A 25,752-nucleotide genomic window follows, 5' to 3' on the forward strand; every position below is an offset into this window, starting at 1 on the left:
AAATACAGTCAGAGATAGGAAGAGATGTGAACTTTACCTGTAACTTCTCTCTTATGTACATGTTAAAAATGAAGCAAATATGGCAAAATTTAATGAGTGTAAATTCTGATTGGCAAACATGTACAGTTAAGTTATATTTTGTGCTTTTCTGGATGTTTTCAACTTCTCAAAAAGAACGGTGAGGACAAAACCAGCACACTAAATTAATATGCCTTCTCAAACAAAGGCTCCGAGTTGATAAAGCAGTAGCCCACACAGCAGCCCCGTGGAGTGAGTTCTCAGCCGGGCAGTCAGCAGGCAGGCGTGTTCCCCTTGCGTGCATCCTGTCAGACCTGCTCCTGTGCATTTGCCCGCAGCCGAAGGTCCTCAGAGGATCGCCAGGCAGGTGAAGTGCATGCGGATTGAAAGCTCGCACTACGCCACGGTCATCACCAACTGCGAGGACAGTAGCTGCTGCGCCACCTTTGGGGACGGGACGTCCATCATTGCAAAGCCACAGGGAACGTACCAGGTGGGTCCGAGCAAAACGAGGGGAGCCAAAGGGAAGTGTCGAAGTGTGTTTGTGACTAAGAAAGCACATCCATCTGGGGCAGCGAACATTCCCACCACATGCATGGCTGTTGCTCTCATCTCAACTGATCTTAGAGCACACTTCTCAATATCTCTTCATTTATTTACTTTCTTTTCAAAATCCGTCACAGAAAATCAGTGTCCTCCCTGTCTTTCAGTGCTTTGGTATCTGGGGATCAAAGTTATACTCTGGAGTGTATTTGCTGGGGATCATTTAGTGGTAGGTGATGGGCACTGTGGGTGTTAGGAGCACTCAGTGCTGCCCTGTCCCTCCCAGATCAGCTTCACCTCCTGCCTCCTCTTACTCATTCTCACTTTCCTACCCTTCCCACCTCCAGTCTGTCCCCACTTTACCTCGTATCCCCGCAGGATGTAAGGACACATGTGTTCTGTGTGGTCTAGGAGGAGAACTAGCCCAAGTGAAGCACAGCAGTGTCTTTGGAGGGCTGGGGAGGAATGCTGTTAGCAACTCCTCCGCCTCCTTGCATTTCCCCATTAAACACAATGCCCCAGGCTCAGCCTGCAGTCCCTCCCAGCTTAGAGGGATTTGCCTTTGCCATTCTGCTTGCTGATGAGGGGACACAAGTGTCAGGATGTCACATCTAGGGTCACAGGATACCGAGGGTGCAAAGGCAGAAGGTAATGGACAAAGACTTCCGTAACAAATGTTTGTTACTGTGGAAGCTACTGGAGCCAGTTTATCCCTCCCTTCTCTCCTGATACTCCCTCGTACTGTGCAGATCCTTGTGGGACGAGCAAGGTGCTGAAAGTGAGAGATGACCAAGAAAGGCTGCAATTGGAGAAATGGATGCTTTTTTTTCCTACATAACATTCAAAATATCCAATTTAAAAAAAAAAACTTTTTTATTTTGTATTGGGGTATATTTGTATTGGGGTATAGCTGACTGTATGGGGGTATAGCTGATTGGAGAAGGAAGTGGCAACCCACTCCAGTATTCTTGCCTGGAGAATCCCAGGGACAGAGGAGCCTGGTGGGCTGCCATCTATGGGGTCACACAGAGTTGGACACGACTGAAGTGACTTAGCATAGCTGATTAACAATGTTGTGATGGTTTCAGGTGAACAGAGAAGGGACTCAACCTTACATACACATGTATCCATTCTCCCCCAAACTCTCCTCCCATCCAGGCTGCCACATAACATTTAGCAGAGTTCCTGTGCTATCAGAATGTTCATTTTTTAAGAAAGCATCTATATTTCAGTACTGCATGTCCTACCAGAGGTCATAAAAATCTGTGATGCTGTGATGAGGCCTTATTTTTATCATAGCCCTAGACTCTGCTGGTTACTACTATAGAGGCAAAGAAATTTTAGCACCAATATAAGTTACCACTGAAGGAAGAGATGTAACAGAAAAGAGATCCAACCTGGAGACATTCAGTGTCTGATACAATTGTGTAGCTGCATGTTTATCCACATCTCCTGAAACACTGATTGCACCTCATTGAGAAACACACATATCTTAGCTCCCATTTGGGGAAAAAAACTCCAAATAAGCTTAGCAACATTTATTTTATAGTTCTATAATTTGATAGAGCATTCACAACCACCTTCTGCCCATCCTCATTGGCCTTGGCACATGTGTCATTACTTACTCACCAACATGTCTTATGGACTCTGTGGGAGAGGGAGAGGGTGGGAAGATTTGGGAGAATGGCATTGAAACATGTAAAATATCATGTATGAAACGAGTTGCCAGTCCAGGTTCGATGCACGCTACTGGATGCTTGGGGCTGGTGCACTGGGACGACCCAGAGGGATGGTGTGGGGAGGGGGGAGGGAGGAGGGTTCGGGATGGGGAACACATGTATTCCTGTGGCAGATTCATTTTGATATTTGGCAAAACTAATACAATTATGTAAAATTTAAAAATAAAATAAAATTTAAAAAAATAGTAATAAAAAAATAAAAAACAAACAAACAAAAAAAAGACAATCTTGGGAAGAACAGCAAGCATTGTGGTGATTTCACTTGCCGCATTCCTCTCCCCTCCCCCAGCTCCAAGGTAGCCTTGAACATCAACACTCTCACATGCATGATAGCAGTGAAGACCAGCAGGCTAGCAGCCACTGAAAGAAGAATAGATCTAGAGCTCCCCAAAAGATCCATCACAAGATGTTGTCATTATTCAACCTGTCTGTCCATTTTCTAGAAACCACTGTTCAACAAGGGTTGTCTTTATTTGGTCTGATTCTGAACTCACTCCCTACAAATAGACTTTTCCTCAAATGGAGGTGATAATTGAACATTATAGCTGTTGAAGTAGCAACAAAAAATAAGAAGCTAAACAAAAGAGTTAAAAGGAAAAGGAGAATGAGAAGTCCATCGAGGGCTTTGAAAAGCTCTGACATATTCTCTGGAATATAGAAAGCCACACTCCTGTGAAGGGCTATGAACATGCCCATAAAAGGCCTCAGAAAGCCCTGATCTTTCACTCTTGCTGATTAAGAAGCTCTGCACAAGCAGGGAGTGAAGGGTAAGGTGGAATTACAAACTTCCTACTACAGCATTGAAAACATTGGCCAGTATGCACATAGAGCCCATACAGCCCTCAGCAGAGGCTGAAAGATCTATTAGTGCAAAGTACTTAAGAATGTATCTGCCCAGTTATGAGAAGAACTCTAAGCCTAACAGATTAGGCCCACGCATGACATTATAAACTTTAAAGAAATGGTTCAGGGGAATCACTGAACAAATAGCAACAACAACAAAAGTAACAATAACAAGTCCTGGGGCAAGGATATAATTTCCAGAGTTGTGCATAATACTATTTTTAAATATCTAGTTTCAACAAAAAATTATAAGACATGAGGGAGTGGGGAAGAGGGGGATTTTGGCCCATAAACAGGGATGGGAAAGGAGGAAGCAATCAATAGAAACCATCCCTGTGGAAACCCAGACTTTGCATCTAAAGAGACAAATTTAAGTCAGCTGTTATGTTTTAAAAAGTGAGAAGCCTTGTGTAAAGAACTAAAGCACAATATGAGAATGCTGCTTCATGAGTATAGTATATCAATACATAGAAATTATTTTTTAAAAGAACCACATAGGAATTCTGGAGTTGGAAAGCATAATAAGTGTAATGAAAAATTTGCTAATGAGGCTCAACATCAAATTTTGGCTGGCAGAAGAAATAATCAGCAATTATTTGAACTGACTTGAAAATAGATCAGTTGAGATTATGCAGTCTGGAGGAGAGAGAGAAAAAAGAATCAAGAAAAATGAACAGAGCCTCAGAGGATACCATCAGGCATACTAACACATGCATAATGAGAGTCTGAGAAGGAATAGAGAGAAGGGCTGCAAGATTATTTGAGGAAATAATGGCTTAAAACTTACCAAATTTGATTAAACTATCTACAATTGCAAGAAATCTCAACAAACTTCAAGTAAGATAAACTCGGAGATCCACACCTAGACACATCACAGTCAAATTGTGTGAAGACAAAGTCTCACAAGCAATGAGAAAAGGCTCATCAAATATGAGAGATCTCAAAAAAAAAGAAAAGAAAAACCCTAAAGCACAACATTGTTAATCAACTATATCATAATAAAAAAATTTTTAAATTGAGGTATCCAATAAGACTAATAGCTATGTTCTCATCAGAAAACATGGAGTCAGAAGGCAGTGAGATGACATATTCAAAATACTTAAAGAAAAAGATCATCAACCAAAAATTCCTGTTTTCAGTAAAATTATCCTAAAATGAAGAAATTAATATAGTTCCAGGGAAACAAAAACTGAAAGAATTTGTTGCTCTTAGACATTCCCTACAAGAAAATCTAAAGGGAATCCTTCAGGCTGAAACGAACACTACACAGCAATTCAATTATACATAAATAGTACTGGTAAAGATAACAATATAGGTAAATATAAAAGACAGTATGCATGTATTTTTGTGACCTTTTTTATTTAAAAGGCAACTACATAAAACCACTATTATAAAATGTATAAAGAAGGAATAGAGCTACATGGAGCAAAGATTTTGTATAATAGTGATATCATTAGTATCAATCCAATCTAGACAGTTATAAATTAAGATGTTAATTGTAATACCCAAAAGACACTAAGAAAATAACTCAAAAATATATAGTAAAGGAAACAATGGAATTAAAATGGCACACTTGAAAATAATCTATTTAAAACAAAAGAAGGCAGTAATGGATGACTAGAAGGGAAACCAAAGACCTAAGACATATAGAAAACTGGAAAATGCAAATCTTTTTAAAAAAAAATTCTTTATTTTATGTTGGAGTATAGCCAATTAACAATGTTGTGATAGTTCCAGGTGCATAGCAAAGCAACTCAGCCACAGACACATACATGTAGTCATTCTACCCCAAACTCCCCTCCCATCCAGGCTGCTATATAACATTGAGCAGAGTTCCCTGTGCTATACACTAGGTCCTTGTTGGTTATCCATTTTAAATACAGCAGTGTGTACATGTAGATTCCAAACTCCCCATCTCTTCTGTCCACCCTTCCCTCCTGGTAACCATAAGTTTGCTTTCTGTGAGTCTGTTTCTGTTTTGTAAATAAGTTTATTTGTACCATTTTTTTAGATTCCACATGTAAGTGATATCATATCTCTCTCTGTGTGTCTTCACTCAGTATGACAATCTCTAGGTCCATCCATGTTGCTGCAAATGGCATATTTCATTCTTTTTAATGGCTGAGTAATATATATATATATATATATATATCCATTGTATACATGTCCCACATCTTCTGTATCCATTTCTCTATGGACACAGGTTGCTTCCATATCTTGGCTATTGCATGTATCCTTTCCCATGTTTTTCTCTGGATATATGCCCAGGAGTGGGAGTGCAGGGTCATATGGTAGCTCTATTTTTAATTTTTTTAAGGAACCTCCATACTGTTGTCCATAGTGGCCATACCAATTTACATTCCCACCAACAGCGTAGGAGGGCTCCTTTTTCTCCAGCCCTCTCCAGCATCTATTATTTGTAGACTTTTTGATGAGGGCCATTCTGGCCAGTGTGAGGCGATACCTCATTGTGGCTTTCATATGTCTGCTGCAAGTAGACCCCCTTCCATTGGCCCTTGCTGCACAGGCTGGGACACCTCTCCCCAACCCCTGCCACCACCTGCCACAGAAAGTTAAGTTTGAAGAGTAGGGGAAGAGAGAAACATTGCCATGAAGAGAAGGATCTACCTGGAGCTGAGGAAGCAGACTCTGCCAGCTATTTGAGAACTTGTCCTGGGCAACTGCAAGTCAAACGATGGGAAAATTGAGGACTTAATGGCTGAATTTGTGAACTTTGAACTCCTCAGTTTAGCAAATGTAGGCTTGATTTCAGTTTCAAATCTCCCCAAACTACCTAAATTGAAAAAACTTGAGTTCATTTTAGCATAAAAACTTTTTAAATTTCACACATCTAAACTGAAGTGGAAATAAACAGAATGAAGTATTGATACACACTACAATATAAATGAAGCATAAAAACTTTATGCCAAGTGAAAGAAGCCAGACACAAGAGGCCACATATCACATGCTTCCATTTCTACGGAATGTCTGAAATAGTCAAATCCATAGAGACAGCAGGCCAGTGGTTGCCAGAGACAGGAGAGGTGCAGAATGACTAATGGCATCAGGGTTTCTTTGCCGGACGATGCAAGTGTTCTTGAATTAGTGATCATGTTTGCACAAGTTTTTGAATATACTAAAATCCACTGAATGAACACTTTAAAGGGGAGAATATATGGCATGTGAATTATATCTCATAAAGAGGCTATCCAAACCAGAAGTCATTATACAAAAGCTATTACTTAAGGTCTGTGTCAGCCACCAGAGGAATGAGGAAAAATAAAAGCTTCTAAAAGCATTTGTCCCATTGCTGTTGACCCCTTTGAAGATGCTCCTTGCCCAAAAACATTAAAGGATTCCAAGAGTTTTGAATAGGGCCAAGTGTGTTTACTTAACATATGCTTTTAATACTTTAATTAAATATCTGAAAAAAGAAGGGGCATAGATTGCATTACTTGGAAGAAGTATTAAAGTGAGTAGATTAAATATGAGATGCAGGAACAATTATATCCTAATCATTGTTTGCCTCCTTATTAAATAGTCTTTCCCCAAACTTTACATCCTCTTTTGTTTTCTTCCTGAAAATACGTTTGTGTCTCGAGTCAATGGATAGTATTTTTTCCTTAAATGATTTTCTAAATCTCTCAAATCAATCAAGAAATTTTGAATAATTTATCTCTTTGTGTGACCCTTTCAGGTGTTACCTCCAAACACAGGCTGTCTTCATATTGATAGGGACTGTTCAGCTATATATTGCCATGAATCAAGCAGTGACATATACCATCCTTTTCAAAAACGTGAGCAGCTGAGAGCTAGCAGGTACATCATGAAACACACATCAGAGGTTATCTGCGAGGTCATGGATCCCGAAGGAAATACCTTTCAGGTAAAGTGCATCATTAGTATGGAGAGAGAGGCGATGGGTTTGCTTTTGAGATATTTCACCCTAGAGAGCTCCCAAATAGCTTTTTATCTTAGCTGCCTTGGGATTAGTTATCTACTTACTGTCAGTGCTTTGGACAACAGCAATTAATGTCAGTAGCTTTAATTCTCGATTATGCTTCATTGAAGAAGGAAATGGCAACCCACTCCAGTGTTCTTGCCTGGAGAATCCCAGGGACGGGGGAGCCTGGTCGGCTGCCGTCTATGGGGTCTCACAGAGTCGGACACGACTGAAGTGACTTAGCAGCAGCAGCAGCAGCAGGGGATAGCAAACCCAACAATGAGGATGATTGAAATGGTAAAGCCAAATAAATAATTAGAACAAAAAGGGGGAGAAGTTGCTAAGCTGCTGCTAAGTCACTTCAGTCGTGTCCGACTCTGTGCGACCCCATAGACGGCAGCCCACCAGGCTCCGCCGTCCCTGGGATTCTCCAGGCAAGAACACTGGAGTGGGTTGCCACTGCCTTCTCCAATGCATGAAAGTGAAATGGAACTCGCTCAGTCGTGTCCGACTCTTCGTGACCTCATGGACTTCAGCCTACCAGGCTCCTCCGTCCATGGGATTTTCCAGGTAAGAGTACTGGAGTGGGCTGCTGTGGCCTTACTAAACATCTAAAATAATGTCAACAATGAAGAACAGTGTAAGAATGCTCTGTATCTGGGTTTAAGTGAGAGAAAATACACAGGACAGCAGGCAAGTCTGTTTGACTAGGTAGAGAATCCTTAGAAATATTATCAGCGTGAGGGTTCCAGGAGGGCTGAGGATGGGGAGGTGGGAAGCCTGGTGAGGTGCTTAGCTGGTCAGTGGTAGAGCTCTGTGTTCTGTTTCTCTGTCCTTCCTCTTATTGCTAAGCCAGGCAGTGACAAACCATGGTCACTTGTTTATATGGGTCCTTGATGACTACATTTTACATTTTTAAATGGTTGAGGAAAATCAGAAGGAGAAGAGTATTTTATGACACAGAAAATTATAGGAAATTCAATTTCAGTGTCATTGTATAAAGTTTTATTGGAACATAGCCATGCTCATTTGTTTACATATTACCTGTGGCTGCTTTTGCATATAATGGCAGCATTGACTAGTTGCAACAGAAACTCTATGGCCTACAAACCCTAAAATATATACTGTCTAGCCCTTGACAAGGAGAGGTCCACCAGCCCTTTCTCTAGGCACTTTTTTCCCATTCCTCACCCCTTGGTGGAATTTCATGTGTTGGCTAGTGGGTGGCAAAGTTACTTTTTAGATTTGAAACCCTGACAGAGTCCCCAACTTTGCATGGGGTGCAGACAAGGCCTGATCCAAGTTTGTTTTTCTGTGCTAAGTAAGTGAGACTCTTCACAGCCTGAGTTCAGGCTACTAAGAGACTTTGATTTACAATGAACTGAAATTGAAACCTAAAGCCCAAACCCTCCAAGTTGAAACATCTAAGCCAAGCATTACTCTAGGCTTTGATGATGTTCTTGTGCCTTCCCTTCAGTGGCCTTTCAGCCTAAACCACACTCTGTATCTCGACAGTAGCAATAGCTAGGAATGTACTTCTCAGAGTGAACCTCCATCTGTTTCCCAGGGTGGTCTATCCATGAGTCCCTAATTCTGTGCTTAGAATCCATACTGTCACTCTTAATATTTCAAGACAACTGTCACATGAGTAGTCGTTCCTCCATGTTTAAATTCCCAGTCCCCTGACCTTATCCTCAGAAGATAAGATTGCCCCCTGGTGTGTCCCCTGCCATATTAGTCGCCCTCCTCTGATTGTGTTCTGGCTTGTCTTCCCGTTTGTTTTCACATTCTTGGTGTAGTTTGTCAGTGAAGATGTGCTACTACGTTTTCACTTTTATTAATGCAGTCTATTGGGGCTTCCCTGGTGGCTCAGCGGTAAAGAATCCACCTGCCAATACAGGAGATGTGGATTCCATCGCTGGGTTGGGAAGATCCCCCTGGAGGAGGAAATGGCAACCTGTTCCAGTATTCTTGCCTGGGAAATCCCATGGACAGAGGAGCCTGGTGAGCTACAGTCCATGGAGTTGCAAGAGTCAGACATGACTTTGTGGCTAAACAACAACAAAATACTTAGGGGATAATACCTTATAAGTAAATATCTTTGATTTTCTGAATATCCAAAAGATTACCTGCGTTCTCAAATGAGATCAACAAAAATGTAAGCTTTGTGGCTTTTTTTTTTGGTTGCTTATGTACTGTGTCCCTTAGGTCATGGCTGATGGTAGTGCATCCACCATCCTACCTGAAAACAACCTGGAAGATGATTTAAATGCAGAAGCTGAAGGTTATGACAGTTTATCATCCACTCACCTTCATAAAAATCATCTGCAAATCTATGGTGAACATGTCCCCAGGTAATATGATAAAAATAAAATCATGACTTTTATTTTCAGTTCCAAGTTTAAGGAGCATTTTAGCTGAATGTGTCAAGGGATCCGATTTTTATTTCTGCAAACAGGTTTTTTGTTATCTATGCTGATGGATCAGGAGTGGAGCTTCTTCGGGACAGTGACATAGAAGAGTACCTTTCCCTGGCATATGGAGAATCAACTACCATGGTTCTTCAAGAGCCAGTACAGGAACATCCAGGTAGAGAGCCAGACTGCAAGTTGCTGTGTCCTTTACTGCCTCTCATCCTCCATATCCAGTCTACCCTGATGTGGTCGCTATGTTTTCCCCTTTGCTCACTTTTCAACTCTGCTTTCCACCTGGCCATGCCAGCCAGGTTGTACAGTGATATATGTTTGTACTATGCTTTATCTAAGCATCAACCTGTGTAAACTGTGTGAGTCCCTTTCCTACCTATAAGTAGATCTGTATCTGCATTTAGGCTTGTTAGGTAGATTTAGTTATGTACCTAGGTTCCTACTTATGTGTCAGTTTCGTCTTAGTAGTAAAAAATAAAAGTGAGGTGTATTTCCTAACTTCATTTTTTGTCATTTTGATGGTGTTGCCTTGATGAATTTAGTATAACAAGAGAATAAAGTAGATTTGATGTGTCAGTTAGAAATCCAACCTGAAATATAGGGTAAGTTATGTATTATATTCATTGGGTATTTACATATTTTCATTAATTTCAAGAAATTAGTGTATGACCAAAAAATAGAGACATAACATTGCATTAGGTAAGAACCACTGTATATGTAACATGTGTATTTAAGCACAGAAAGAACAAAAAAACTTTCATGTTATCCATGCACCAAAGCAATATGCTGTGTCTCTCCAGGTTTATGTGTGTGTTTCCTTTTTTATCTTTTCTTTGATTGGTGGGATATATTTTGTATTCATTTATGAGTATGCCCACCTCTATATGCAGTTGTATCTTTGAATGCATCAATGTACATGTGTGTGATGTAATAAATTTGCTTTTTCTCTATGAATATGGAAAGTGGGGAGCTCTGACTGGTTTTACAGTGTGTGTGTAGAACTGTGAGAGAATAAGGATTCATCTCAAATTGCTTCGTTAGTTAGTCATTTAGCATCTACATGATAACCCACCATGTACCAAAACTTGGCTGGGTGTTAGAGATACAATGGTGAGCTAAGAGAGCAACAAACCCTGCTTTCACAAAGCTTAGAGTCTAAGGAAAGAGATGGGTGTTAATTACATAGTCACACAAATACCTGTATGATTATAAGGGATAAGGCCTATGGAGTAAAGGAATATGGTTCCATGAGAGCATCTAACAGGGGAGCCTGACATAATCTAGAAGGCTTTCCTGAAAACGCTGGAGCCAAGATCTTCTGGATAAGTAGGCACTAATTAAAATAGGAGGAGGAGGAGCTTTCTTGGAAGAGGGAATACAAAGCAGGAAGCTTGGAACAGAGGAGAAAAGGCCAAAGGAGCCAAAGTATAGAAGGGAAAATAGCCCAAGTTGAGGAGGCAGGAGAAAACATTAAGGCCTCAGTTTTATCATATAAGCGATGGGAAATCAAAGAAAAGTTTACATGGTGGACTAACATAGTCAGTCACCCTGCCTGTGGAAGGAGGTTCATTCACAGAGTAGAGGTGGGAAGAAAAGTTCATTGTTGCTGAGGTCCAAGTCAGGATCTCTTTGCGGGAAATAGTCTAAGGTTGGGTCGGTGGAGGGGAAAGAGGTGGATGAACTCAAGAGATGCTTCGTGGTAGAACCAACAGAACTTGCGTGTGATTTCTGAAGGACAGCGAAGTGTCAATTAATGCTTTCAAGTGGTCTGAATCCAGCTTTTAGATGTTACTCTGACTAAAAGACTTTCCTTATTAGACCCCAAGGTCCTTAAGTGTGATCGCTGTGTCTGGCTTATCAAATGTGTTTAATATTTGCTGAATTTCTCAGAGTATTTCTGACAGAGAAATGACCCTCTGCTAACTCTCTGTGACCCAGGTGCCCTGAGCATTACCGTCCTTCGCCCTTTACACGAAGTGTCACCATGGCTAATGAAGAAAGAATTAGATACGATTGTTCCTCCTAACCTCCAGTCAAGGACATGGGAGACCTTTCCCTCAGTTCAGGTATAAATTTTTCTGCTGTGAAGTTACCATATATGCATATCCATCCATCCATGGACCAGAGCTCAGGTCTTCTCCTGTATATTCACCTCTTTTCATTCTTTTGTAAATTGTTAACGGGATCAAGGAGTTTTATATTTGAATACTTTGACATTTGTAGATTTTGGAGAAATATACCTGACTAATCTCAATTTTATTTTTTTAGTCTACATTGCTGGTTTGAACATCTTCCTATCATATAAAAATATCTACTCTGGGTAACCCATTACTGATATTATGCAATATAGAAAGCTTCCTTTCTCCCAGTATTTGCTAGTTTTAACACACAAACTGAGGTCTTTCACTTTCCCTTTGTTCTTAATTTATTAATGCATAAACTGAGTATCTAAGAATAACATGAAATATTAAATATACGGACTTGGAATCTCAGTGTTAAAAAGTAAGCATTGTAATTGTGTCAGCTTAGAGAAGCCTCACCTAAGATTTTTTTAAAGAATGAAAGAAAATATCTTAAGGAATCATAAAGTCCTGCATCTTGCCAGGTTTGTCATTTAATTTTGCAAGCAGTTTATGTAATATGTCCAGCAAACTGTCAGATGTTAAATTGTTAAATCAGTGAAGGCATTGGTAACATGATCAGGGAAAGATAGTAGTGTGAAGTGAGGAGGATAATGGTTTTTAGTTATGATTATCTTGGTTTCTTTATCCAGTCTTATAGTAGTGGAAGCACAGGTAATGAACTCTTAAGATAGCAAAGATCGCCTAACCCTCTGTTTCAGTTTGGTACCTGTAATCAACATGGTGAATGAAGGTGATCTGAATTCTAATCTTGACTTTATCAATTATTAGTATGGAATTTGAGACAAGTCACCCTTGATCTCTGCTTCCTTATCTGAAAATTGAAAGCTCATACCAAATGGTTTACAAAGGCTATCTCCAAGTTGAATGTATTTATTGCATTATGAAAAATAATATACCACATTTGAGATGAATGAAGGAAGTTCCTTCTCTTCCTCCAAAATTCCTATAGCTGTGACCTCTGCCCAGTGGCGTGACCCAGCCCAGGCAAGCTCCTGAGTAGCTGTCACTGACCATGCATTTGACATGAAGAGCAACTTAAAATGAAACACATCAAGCCCACACCACTCCTGAAAGTCAATTACAAAAAAAAAACACATAAGAGATGTGTATCGACACAGGGCACACATTTCTGCAGAAGAGATCCTGAGAAGATTCTGGCAGCATGCTTAATCTAGAGTGAGCTCAAAGACCACCCAGATCTAGAGCTTGATTTCTCTCTCAAAGGATCTCTCCAAGCTTAATTCCAAATGTTTTAGGCTCTCTGTGGGTAAAAAGATATGTGTGTGTGCTAAATCACTTCAGTCATGTCCAGCTCTTTGTGACCCTATGGACTGTAGCCCACCAGGCTCCCCTGTCCATGGGATTCTCTACAGAAGAATACTGGAGTGGGAGGCCATTTCCCCCTCCGGTGGATCTTCCCAACCCAGGGATCAAACCAATGTCTTTTGCATCTCCTGCATTGTCAGGCAGGTTCTTTACTACTAGAGCCACCTGGGAAACCCAGGTAGTCTCATGCATTTGGCATAAACAAGGCTTCTGCTGCATCACCATGGCAACAGCATGGCTTAGCATTCCCTTAAATGCTATACAGTAGGACATCAGGCAACAGGATTTTAAAAATCCTTATTTTTGGTAACACATATAAAGAGGAAAACTTTTCCAGTCCATTCCTAATTTTCCTTATATTTGCAAAACTTTTTGAGAGCAGGGATCCCTTTTTTTCACTGTTGTATTCACTAATGAGAGATTCCTAGCATATACTGTCTCAGTTCAGTTCAGTTCAGTTGCTCAGTCTTGTCCAACTCTGTGACCCCATGCAATGCAGCACACCAGCCTCTCTGTCCATCTCCAACTCCCAAAGTTTATTCAGACTCATGTCTATTGAGTCGGTGATGCCATCCAACCATCTCATCCTCTGTCATCCCCTTCTCATCCCACCTTCAACCTTTACCAGCATCAGGGTCTTTTCAAATGAGTCAGTTCTTTGCATCAGGTGGCCAAATTATTGGACTTTCAGCTTCAGCATCAGCCCTCCCAATGAATATTCAGGACTGATTTCCTTTAGGGTGGACTGGTTGGATCTTCTTGCAGTCCAAGGGACTCTCAAGAGTCTTCTCCAACACCACAGCTCAAAAGCATCAATTCTTCGGTGCTCAGCTTTCTTTATAGTACAATTCTGACATCCATACATGACTACTGGAAAAACCATAGCTTTGACTATATGGACCTTTGTTGGCAAAGTAATGTCTCTGCTTTTTAATATGCTGTCTAGGCTGGTAATAGCTTTTCTTCCAAGGAACAAGCGTCTTTTAATTTCATAGCTGCAGTCACCATCTGCAGTGAGTTTGGAGCCCAAAAAAATAGTCTCTCAGTGTTTCCACTGTTTCCCCATCTATTTGCCATAAAGTGATGGAACCAGGTGTCATGATCTTAGTTTTCTGAATGTTGAGCTTTAAGCCAACTTTTTCACTCTCCTCTTTCACTTTCATCAAGAGGCTCTATAGTTCTTCACTTTCTGCCATAAGGGTGGTATCATCTGCGTATCTGAGGTTATTGATATTTCTCCCAGAAATCTTGATTCCAGCTTGTGCTTCTTCTAGCCCAGCGTTTCTCATGATGTACTCTGCATATAAGTTAAATAAGCAGGGTGACAATATACAGCCTTGATGTACTCCTTTCCCGATTTGGAACCAGTCTGTTGTTCCATGCCCAGTTTTAACTGTTGCTTCCTGACCTGCACAAAGCTTTCTCAGGAGGCAGGTCAGGTGATCCGGTATTCCTGTCTCTTTAAGAATTTTCCTGTTTGTTGTGATCCACACAGTCAAAGGCTTTGGTGTAGTCAATAAAACAGAAGTAGATGTTTTACGGGCACTCTCGTAGTTTTTCAATGATCCAATGGATGTTGGCAATTTGATCTCTGTTTCCTCTGCCTTTTCTAAATCCAGCTGGAACATCTGGAAGTTTACAGTTCATGTCCTGTTGAAGCCTGGCTTGGAGAATTTTGACCATCACTTTGCTAGCATGTGAGATGAGTGCGATTGTGCGGTCGTTTGAGCACAGTGTCTACATAATAAGTACACAGTGGAAGAAAAAATCTAATGTTAAAACATACTCATTTCTTTGATGGTGGTTTTGCTTATTTTGGTGACAGAAAAAAACTCCAGGACCTCCGTTTGGCACTCAGATTTGGAAGGGTCTCGACATTGGCTCCAAACAGTTAGTGAACACTCCAGCCCCTATACTGAAGAGCCCCAGTGTGCTACAGATACGCCAGTTCATCCAGCACGAGGTCATAAAGAATGAGGTGAAACTCAAACTGCAGATTTCCCTGAAGGTAAGGGATTGCAGGTAACCTGACCAAAAGAATCAGCAACAGGGCAACCATTCCTCTTGGTTTCCTAAGGAACCTGAATTTATGGAATTGTACCAATATTTATTTAATGCAACACATGAATGCCAATCTTCAGTAGGAGGTTGCATAATGGAAAATATTTCATGGTTCCCATAAGGTAGAGGAAGTATTAAGGCTCCAAAGACGTTGAGAAGATAAGTATCTTTTAAGTGTGATTGCAGTATCGTGGTCCTCCTTTCTCACTCTATGGAAACCTGATCTAGTAACCTCTGGAAAAAGGTAGAACTGCATATTAACCTGATACTTGTGCCTAATGTAAGTTATTTCCTAGGTTTTCTCCTTCTGTGACCAGGCATGTTGTATTATATAACACTTCTTGAGCATTTCTGACAGACTGCTGGCTGTCTATTTATCAGTGGCAGCTAGTTACTGGTTGAAAATGGGAAGCAATAGGATTCCCTGAATAATCTTCATTCTTCCATGGAAGAAAAGGATTTCGTTAGTCTTTGGAAACAACCTAAGCTTTTGTTGATATATAGATCACTATTAAGCATGTCTGCAATTCCTCACTATCAAGTGTGTCAACTCTCTCAGAACGTGTGTCATATGTGTCTAGTTTATGGCTACATATCCAACACCTGGCATACAGCAGGGGACCGTTATTCATGAAAATTCAAGTATTTATGGTTTTCAGCAAAGGCATGAACTGAGCCACTTACATTCATAAGTATCATCTTGAAGACTATACCTGCAGAGGACTCTAGAAATCATCTATCCCAGCTCTGTCCATTTTATTGATGAGGACGCTGAGTGAGAAGCTGGGCTTCTCTGAGGTCTGCTGCTGCTGCTGCTTCTAAGTCGCTTCAGTCGTGTCCGACTCTGTGCGACCCCATAGACGGCAGCCCACCAGGCTCCTCTGTCCATGGGATTCTCCAGGCAAGAACACTGGAGTGGGTTGCCATTTCCTCCTCCAATGCATGAAAGTGAAAAGTCAAAGTGAAGTCACTCAGTCGTGTCCAACACTTAGCGACCCTAAGGACTGCAGCCCACCAGGCTCCTCCATCCATGGGATTTTCCAGGCAAGAGCACTGGGGTGCCATTGCCTTCTCCATCTGAGGTCTGCAGACAGTTCTAATGGCCCGTGGCTTTTACAGCTTTATTCTTGAGCTTTTCTGGTCTTTGCTTATTAACATATTAAGGAAAAGCCTTTCCAGATTGCTTGACTAGTAGCTGGTTGCTGAGCATTGTAAACTTACATATTCTTAACCTTTTGTAATATTTCCAGTTGCTGTTAACTATTTTGTATCTCTCTCTACCATACTTCTGTGTTTTATTGATTTCTTTTATTCTACTGATTTAGGATTACATAAACCATATTCTAAAGAAAGAAGATGAGTTGCAGGAAATGACAGTTAAAGATTCCAGAACTGAGGAGAAGAGAGGCAATGCTGCAGATCTCCTCAAGCTGGTTATGGTGAGAAAGAAACGTTTTCTAGTCCAGTGTTTTTTGCTTTTGTTTCAGTATTCAATGCATCAAGACAAAATATTGTAAATAACAGCTATTTCTGTCACTTTTATGAAGGTTTCTCCCCCTCCTTATAATTTCTTATTTCTGTGGAACCCTGATGCCTTATATGTATCACATTTTGTAAACACTTTTTGAAAGACTGAAAGTGAAGTCTCTTAGCCATTTGTGACCCTGTGGACTGGCCTGCCAGGCTCCTCTGTCCCTGGGATTCTCCAGGCAAGAATACTGGAGTTGGTTGCCATTTCCTTCAGGGGATCTTCCTGACCCAGGGATTGAACCTAGGTCTCCCACATTTGCAGGCAAACTCTTTTACCATCTGAGCCACCAGAGAATCCCAATATGATGCATTTTAGTCTCTTCCTTCAGAGAAGGCAATGGCAACCCACTCCAGTACTCTTGCCTGGAAAATCCCATGGACGGAGGAGTCTGGTGGGCTGCAGTCCATGGGGTCGCTAAGAGTCGGACACGACTGAGTGACTTCACTTTCACTTTTCACTTTCATGCATTGGAGAAGGAAATGGCAACCCACTCCAGTATTCTTGCCTGGAGAATCCCAGGGACAGAGGAGCCTGTGGGCTGCCGTCTATGGGGTCACACAGAGTTGGACACGACTGAAGCGACTTAGGAGTAACAGCAGTAGCCACAGTCTCTTCCTTAACTCATGAATAATTCTGAAGGCTCTTAAATAAAAGTTTTTATTGTCTTCAGAGAAGCTGGCATTCATTGAAATATATGAATTAATAAATGAAATTGGAAGAAGGAAGAAAAAGCAATTTCTACACTTAAGTGTAGAATGATTTCCACTTTTAGAAATTTGCTAAATGAAATAAATGACTAAAAGAAAAATCACTTTTTGTATCAGCATTAAAAACTAATTCATTTTACAGTAGTTTCCATAAAAGATCAATTTGCATATATAAAGAAGAATCTTGCTAAACAAAGTAAATTTTGTATGTAATATAATAATTACTATTAAGGAACTCTCTCTTCATTTCAGTCTTTCCCTAAAATGGAGGAAACTACAAAAAGTCATGTTACTGAAGGTAATTATACTTAATATTTTTCTGTAAAATAGTTATAGATTTCAAAGGAGCAATCTTAAATACACTTCTCAGTTATTCTCTCATCTGATAGCAAAGTAGCATATACATATTTGTTGTCATACTGGCCATGTTGTACTGTAATAACTTTTTTATATGCTTTCCTGTCTCAATTGTGAGAGTCTTAAAACCATGATTGCCTCAAATTCATTTTTGTCACATGTTGCGTGAAAAATGTTGACATTTGGCTTTTAAGTTAGTGTCAACTTGTATTTAGAATATAGCAAACATACAGGAAGGAAGCAGTCAACTGAATAACACTCTACCCCTAACACACACAGACACATACACAAAACTTTGGAGCAACTACATAGATATAACAAAAACCTTGCCCTGTTTTACACTACATGTAGCCCAAGGAGTCTACTTTCGGAAAGCAATTTATTTGGGACTATATACAGCCCCAGCAAACTTGGTTATATAGTTTCATAGTTCATAGAAGATAAGCAGCAGAGAATTTTTGTGGTTTGGGGTTTTCTTTTCTATTTTGACTGTATGACAAAAGTCAGAAACTGGCAGCCGTGGGCTCCGTTCAGCCCACAGACGTGTTTTGCGTGTCCTGCGTGGTGCTGGCTTGCACAGCTGTGTTTGTTGTTTTGTATACCTGAGTCTTCCTCTACCATACAGTGACATGTAGCTGAAGATGATTAGCAGCTGTGCCTCCAGGACTGCCATGGACCAAAGGACTGATGGACCATTGGGGGTCCATCAAAGCCCCCAATGTCTCCTGGTGCTTACAGTCTGTTGTCACTCTCTTTGTGGGTGGCCTCTTACATTAGGGTTGCCAGATTTAACAAATGAAAATACAGAAGACCCAGTCAAATTTGAATTTCAGAGAAACAACACATTTTTTTTTTATTATGAGCAAGTTCCAAAATAACAAGGAGCATGCTTATACTAAAAAAACTGTTATTGCTTCTCTGAAATTCACATTTGACTAGATGTCCTACATTAGTAACCCTACATTGTAGCATTTGAATTTTTAACCTCTGGTGTGAGGGAACAGTCAGTGAACAGGTAAATACGCAAGTTGCACAATATTGAAGGATAAACCAAACGTATTTTTCAAACAGACAAACAGATGCAGGAATCAACAGTCTTACATGTTTACAGCTGCCCTGACACATTAATAGTGGTGATCCTAAGTCACTGGCCCTCAAAGTACTTCCTAAAGCCCTAGTCTATGACATGGTTCCAGAGGAAAATGAGTTTTATGATAAAATAAGTTTGGATACTGCTGCATAATGCCTATTTTCTTAGACAGCCACAAGGTACATGAACTAATTAAGGGTTCAGAAAAGTCCTAAAGTAATGAAACATATTTAACCTTATATAAATCAGTATTTCCTAAACTCATATAACCATGGATATGGAACCTTCCTTTCTTGTTTTATCTCCTGTTAACATTTTGCTGAGACCATGTTGTGAAAATAACCTCTGAGAATCAGTGCCCAAATTATCAAACAACCATCATATTGTATTCATATCCTTGGATTCAGACCCTAAGATATCTTTTTAAAAACACAATTTCAATAAGATATTTACTTTGGGGGAGTTTTGGTGCTTCAGATGGGAAGAAACTCAGGTAGAACACTGATTCCCCTGAGGATGTGGGACAGATGAAGAGTTTGCCACATTTTATGTTTTGATTCTAAGATGTGTGTTTTCTAGAGGGATATTTCATAGAGCTACCTGGTTTCCTGTGATATTATAACTTGGTCATGGAAATTCTAGTAAACACTTGAGAGGCTAAATATAGGCTCTTAGAAAACATCTCAGATGAGTGAGTGAATGCTGGTTGTGTGTTGTGCTGTCAAGAAGTGAGGATAAAAGCTAAATCCATCTATTTTTAAAGTTGCAGCCCACCTAACTGATTTATTTAAGCAGTCTTTGGCTAATGCTATGGAATGTCCACCAGAAACCTTTGAGACAGATGTCCTTGAAAAGAAATTGAGGTAAGCTGATCCAATAATGTGTTCCAATCAGCATTAAGGAAATGAGGAGGAAATGGAGAGATAAGAGTATAATACTGAGGGTGATAATATCTAGGAATTCTCAGCCTTTCATCTTCCACTGTTAACAATTTATCCTGCAAGGGTGGTTTTTCTTCTACTGTCTGTAAGCTGAAAGCATTGCCCTTTTCCATCATGTTTTCCCTTTCCTTTTACACAGGCACACAGAGACAACAAAGCACTGGAAAGAAAAGCTAGCTCAAAAGAGGTAATTCTACCCTGGAGTCTACATAAGCATGTGAAAGGCCCAGTTTTGTGGAGTCATAGAATTTTAGGATGGGATGGTTTGCAAGGTCCTACCATCTAGGCTCCCCCTGTTCTTAAAATCTCTGCTAATACATTTCTGCCCAATGGTCATTCATTGTTTGTGCAATGATGTTGTAATCTTTTGAGGAAACCCATTTGAACATTAGGTAGATCCTCTCTCTGTCATAAGCAAGAAAGCGCTCTTGTATTCTCTGTGCTTTGGTAATTCTAATACATTGATAAATATTCTAGAACTTAATGTAGAGCATTGTCATAAACTCGCAAGGGTTCTTACAATGCACATGAGAAATGTACTCTAAGCATAATGTGTGCTGGTTTCCAAGGGTTCTTATAATGCACATGAGAAATGTACTCTCAGCATTATGTGTGCTGGTTTCCTTTCAGTCTTAGCTGAGGATTCTAACCCCAGCCCTCTAGCCCTAAAGAAAGGAAGCCAGATATATTTATTGGGTATACAGTAGTACATATTGTACCATTGTACACATTTGCATGGCTGCTCTCCAGAATGGCTCCCAGGATGAATATGCTTCTTAATAAAAACATCTGGGTTGTGGAATGTGTTGGAGAAGTGGTGAGATAAGACCCTAGGTCTCATGGGCCACCCCCCTATAAAACTAGAAGATATATACTGTCCTATAGAATATCCCTGAAAGGATTTCCAAGAGCCTGGTGACAGAGTCTGTGGGGAAGGAGACTGAGAGGTTAGGGGACAGTGTAAGGTGAACTTCCTTTCCATGATGTACTCTTTTCTACTTATGTACACGTGCATGCATTATCCATTCACATTTAAATTTTTTTTTGAAACATTAACATTTTGAATTTTAACCCATAGCTAGGTAATGGCAAGCCAACAAAAGTTTTTGAAGAAGAAAGTGCAACATGGAATTAGATATGTGTCCTAGAAAAGAGAAGGGCTAACAACATGGAAAATGGGTGGGAGATGAGGGTGAAGGAAGGAGAAAGTTTCCAGGATATAGAAGGTGGTCAACAAATGACAGATGCTGTGGAAGAATTGGGAAGGAAAATGAAAAGAGGAATTTGGGCTTATCAGTTGGAAGATTTATTGATTTCTTTTGTGAGAACAGTTTTAAGAGAGTGGTAAGCAGTAGCTAGACTGCCATAGATTGATGAATGAATCCACTGAGGCAGTAGAGATTTAAAGAGGAATTCAAGTTGTTTAATAAGACAATTTTCATTCAGCCAGTATTTCTAGAGAGGCCGTCTAGTATAAGAGAAAAAGCACTGGTCTTAAAGGCAGCAGATCTAGAATCAGCTTCCATGTGATTATCTGCAGACTGTATGATGCCAGCTGGCTATTTTACTTCAGTAAAATTGACTTCAGGATTTCAGTTGCTTATCTATAAAATGAGGATGATTAGACTGCCTAATGTCTAGGACCTCTGTCAGTTCACTAACAGCTGACTTGCATGGGCACTAATCAAGATCACTGGCTTAAGGGCATACTACCTGGGTTTTAATTCAGACTTCACCTCTTACTGGTAACGTGATTTAGGGTAGGTTACTTAACTTCTATGCGGGCTTCCCTGATAGGTCAGTGGTGAAGAATCTGCCTGCAGTGCAGGAGACCTGGGTTCTATCCCTGGGTTGGGAAGATTCCCTAGAGAAGGAAATGGCAACCCACTCCAGTATTCTTGCCTGGGAAATGCCATGGACAGAGGAGCCTAGCAGACAACAGTGCATGGGGTTGCAATAAAAGTTAGACACAACCTAGCGACTAAAACTCACATGACATTTAACTTCTATATGCCTTGATTTTTTTTTTACCAATAAAATGTAAATGTAAAGTACTTTGCAAAGTTTTCCTGGCATGCAATAAGCACTGAAAAATTATTTCAGATAGGGTTAGGTTCAGCTACATTTAACAAACAACCCCCCAGTCAGTACTTTTACAAGAAAGAAGTTTATTTTTCCTAAGGGAAAAGAAGTCAGAGGTGGGTAGTCCCTGGCAAGCAGTGCCACACCACCATCAGGAACTATGATTCTTTTCTTTTTTCTGTTTCATCATTCTTGGCACATGATTTCCATTCTCAGGTTTGCTTCATGTTGCAAGATAACTGCTGCAACTACAGCTGTTTCATTCATATTCTAAAGTAGGAAGAGAGTTGAGGCAGGACAAAGGGAAACCTTCCGCCTGGGACCTCTCTGAAAGCTTTCCGAAGTCCTACCCAGTGACTTCAGTTTGCATCTTACTGGCTATCTGTATATTTAAGGAAGGCTGGGAAGTATACTTTTTAGCTTTTTTAGTTAGACCATTGCCTTCCCCCCAGTACAGGTTCTAATATTGGAAAGATGGCTAGCAGGATTATTGTGATTGTTTTTATTTTACTTTGTGATCATTAATCTTATTATTCATAAGCCCTTCATTCCCCAAGCTTCCGTGTTTATTACCATTGCTACTGAAATTTTGGAAATCAGTAGAATCGAACTATCAAACTTCAGAGAACTGGAAAAACAGGCAAAAAGGTCACCATGTGGTTTGTAGCCTTCTGAGATCAACTGTAAAACCAAACTACAAGCTGGTGTCATTATTTCCGAGCGTACATGAAAGTCTAATTTCCAATGTAGGAAATGTGACCGATTCTAGAAGAAGCAGAAAATGAACTAAAACAATTTGACGGAAAAAATTGCCTGAGTTAATTCTTATCAGTTTTGCTGTTCGGGATCTGCATTTTCTGTGGGATTTAGAGCTGAAACACAAGCAAATAACATTGTAAAATATTCTTTGTCATCTTTTGCATCGTTGTGGAAATATCTACCAGGAAGGAAATTGAAAAAACACAGAACTATCTAAAGGAAATTAGGAGCAAAGTAGTATCACCCTACTTCAAATCTGAACTGAGCAAGCTTTATCAGTCTCAGGTAATTGAATGTAATTGAATGAGTCCTCGTAAGAATTGATACAATGCCTACGCTATTAATGTAACCTACCTGTTGTGATGTTGTTTCTTCCCTGTTCAACCATCAGCCCAACTGACTAGCCCATATTCTTCAAGTCCATGTTTTCACAAGCATGAGAGGGAAGTTCTTTGCCAATGTATTACTATAGCTCCACCTCCCTGCCTTGCATTAGCGCTATTAATTACATTCTCCCACCTCTATTTTAAGCCCTTTGGGGGGATTGAATTCTCCCTATTGATGATTACCCTCTGATAAATCCCATTTTGAAAATTTTATTCTATTAAAATGTCCTCACTTATCAGCTGCTGAGGCAACACTAAGAGATTATGAGTTCTGGGAAGTCCATGGAAGGAGAACATGCCTCACCTCTTCTATGAAATCTTGAAACTCTAAAGCAAAAGGAGTATTGCCATGTGTTCAAAACTCCCTGTGCTTCTGTGAAAATTCCAAATGCTATTATTTACCACAGGTGGTCTGACAAGAAAGTATGGGAAATTATGGGGAACAAAATCTAGAATTAAGTTACTCTCTTGAAAAACTTGTAGTTTACAAACCTTTTTCCCAGGGCCCTAAAAAACATGCTTTAATCACTGCTCACCAACTCAGTGTGCTTGGAGCAGTTGCCTTTTGGCCATGAGTTAAGTCTAAAACAAGTCTTTGGTTTTTCCTTTAAGTTTAATTATCTGGACACCCTTTCCAAAAACTTGCCTCCTTTGACAAAGAAAGATGAGGATGCAAGCAAAGAAGCCGCTCAAGATACATCCAGTCCTCCTCCAGGTGTGTGCTCATGTAGCTCTTATTCCTGTTCATGTACAACATAGCCAGTTTCCTTCCACTTTTTGTCTCAGTAATGGCTAATGATATGACCCACTGTGACCTATGTATTACAGATTTGGCTGAGTTATGAGGAAGCTAAGCTGTAAATAAAATTTAGTTTTCATCCTGTATGCTTAAAATTTGCCTAAAAGTATTGAGAAGACCTGACTAAATATAAAAATCAAGGGAGTATTGAAAGGTTGTTGGAGAATGGGGCATTCATGTGGTCTCAAAGTATCACCTCGCATATTACCTACTAAATTATAAGGTGAATGAATGGAGAAAGATGGCATTTCAACCTTAATCAGGTGATCAAGCTCCTACCAATTGCAAGACCACCTAGCATTAAGTGTCTTCTCATATAGCACAATACAGAGTTCCTAGAGCGACTCTACTTTCACTTTTTTACTTTCATGCATTGGAGAAGGAAATGGCAACCCACTCCAGTGTTCTTGCCTAGAGAATCCCATGGACAGGGGAGCCTGGTGGCTGCCGTCTATGGGGTCGCACAGAGTCGGACACGACTGAAGCGACTTAGCAGCAGCAGGAACTGTGTAGAATTCTTGCCAAAAATCTTTAACCAGAATTTCATCAAAAGGAAAAAAGCCAAGAAATCCAGAATGTAGACATTTTATAAGACAACTGACAAACTCTTCAAAGAAGTCAATGTCATTTTAAAAATGTTAAAAGATGAGGTGATTGTTCTATATTAAAAGAGACAAAAGAGACATGAAGACTACTTGTAATATATACATTTTAGATACTGGATTGAGAAAGAAACAGCTATGGAAGATATTTCGGAGCAATTAGTTGAGTCTGATTTAGGGACTGTATGAAAGGATAGTGTGGGATTACTGTAAGTTTTCTTGGGTATGGTGATGGTGTTATAAACATGTAGTGGACATGTCTTCATTTCAGGAGATGCATGTTGAAGAATTTAGGGATGAAATGAAATTTAGTTCTTCTCTTGAATAAACTGGGTTGTTAAAATAACCAGACAGAGGGATTTTCTGCTGTACAATGCAATACCATGAGCTCGGCTGCCTGGAATGAGGACAGCCAAGGAAAACACCTAATTACAACGGCATTTGCAAAGCAAAGATTAAGGCTGGAACAAGGACTCATAGATGTGATGGAGCCCAGTCAGGGATAAAGGCACCCTGGGCAGATGACACTAACCAGCCCAGCCTATCTTTCCATTGAAAGGGAGCCAAGGCCACAATATTTTCAGCATGGTCCTTCAGGCAGTTGCCACCACTTAACTAGGGTTGGCACACACACAAGTTGAAATGTATTTTCATCCCCAGTCCTTGAAATATATATATTTAAATTTTGTTTCATATTGCACTGAGTTTTTAGAGCACATTTTAATACAGAGCTACATTTTCAGAGTAATAAATGGACTTAAGATTGGAAACTTTTTTTAAAAAAAGAAATGACAATTCAGTTACTCTTGCCAGGTAAAAGTAGGTTAAATTACCTGGTCTCTGTTTCATAACCCAAGATAACAACTACGCTCTGGTCATAAGGCCCAGAGAGAACCAGCTAGCTCCTTGGGAGTGAGTCTTACAGACACTGTCCTGTTTGTTAATGCCAAACATTGTGTCATATAATGAAAAATCCTGGCTCTTAATGGCTTGCTTCCATTTACTCTCTTTAAAGAGGGTGGGGGGAGGGGGGAAGCACCTTGTTCATTGTAATACAAACATTAGTAGTCATTGTATCACTGTCCAAAATATCACTTTAAATTATTTGTTTGGGTTTTTTATTTCAGATTCCCAGAAAAATAAAGTTTCAAAACAGGAATCCTCAGATATACTTAGTGTTTCAAAATCAGCGAATCTTGAGGATACCAAGGAGCCTGCTAGCCAAAAGCAAAATGAAAATTTAACAGTATCTATCAAAGGTATGGCAGCCTATTGCTTTATCTCATTGCTTCTGGAAACTGAACATCATGTCTTTTTGGAGTACAGGAGATGGCCCTCGGGACATGGTTAGCAGTTACAGAAAAAAATCCTAGTGGGTCATGGATTGTGAACCTGCAGGACTTTGTAAGGCTTCTTAGCACATCAGAGTATCTCAAAAAATATTTTGAGAATGAC

The 25,752-nt window shown here is 40.0% G+C and overlaps 1 protein-coding gene across 1 annotated transcript in view; it reads left to right on the top strand.

Annotated features, from left to right (window-relative positions):
• The window catches only part of LOC129654860 (sperm-associated antigen 17-like), a 330,465-nt gene that overhangs the window by 280,193 nt on the left and 24,520 nt on the right, over nt 1-25,752 (top strand). Inside the window, exons 25-37 of the mRNA XM_055584600.1 lie at nt 357-511; nt 6,841-7,029; nt 9,295-9,440; nt 9,545-9,675; nt 11,451-11,578; nt 14,808-14,990; nt 16,369-16,482; nt 17,534-17,579; nt 19,492-19,591; nt 19,809-19,856; nt 22,696-22,795; nt 23,509-23,611; nt 25,425-25,556. Coding sequence (XP_055440575.1) covers nt 357-511; nt 6,841-7,029; nt 9,295-9,440; nt 9,545-9,675; nt 11,451-11,578; nt 14,808-14,990; nt 16,369-16,482; nt 17,534-17,579; nt 19,492-19,591; nt 19,809-19,856; nt 22,696-22,795; nt 23,509-23,611; nt 25,425-25,556 — 1,575 coding nt within the window. The remainder of the gene's footprint in view (nt 1-356; nt 512-6,840; nt 7,030-9,294; nt 9,441-9,544; nt 9,676-11,450; nt 11,579-14,807; nt 14,991-16,368; nt 16,483-17,533; nt 17,580-19,491; nt 19,592-19,808; nt 19,857-22,695; nt 22,796-23,508; nt 23,612-25,424; nt 25,557-25,752) is intronic.

This window comes from Bubalus kerabau, chromosome 6 (genome assembly GCF_029407905.1).
Source record: "Bubalus kerabau isolate K-KA32 ecotype Philippines breed swamp buffalo chromosome 6, PCC_UOA_SB_1v2, whole genome shotgun sequence".
Taxonomy (NCBI): Eukaryota; Metazoa; Chordata; class Mammalia; order Artiodactyla; family Bovidae; genus Bubalus; species Bubalus kerabau.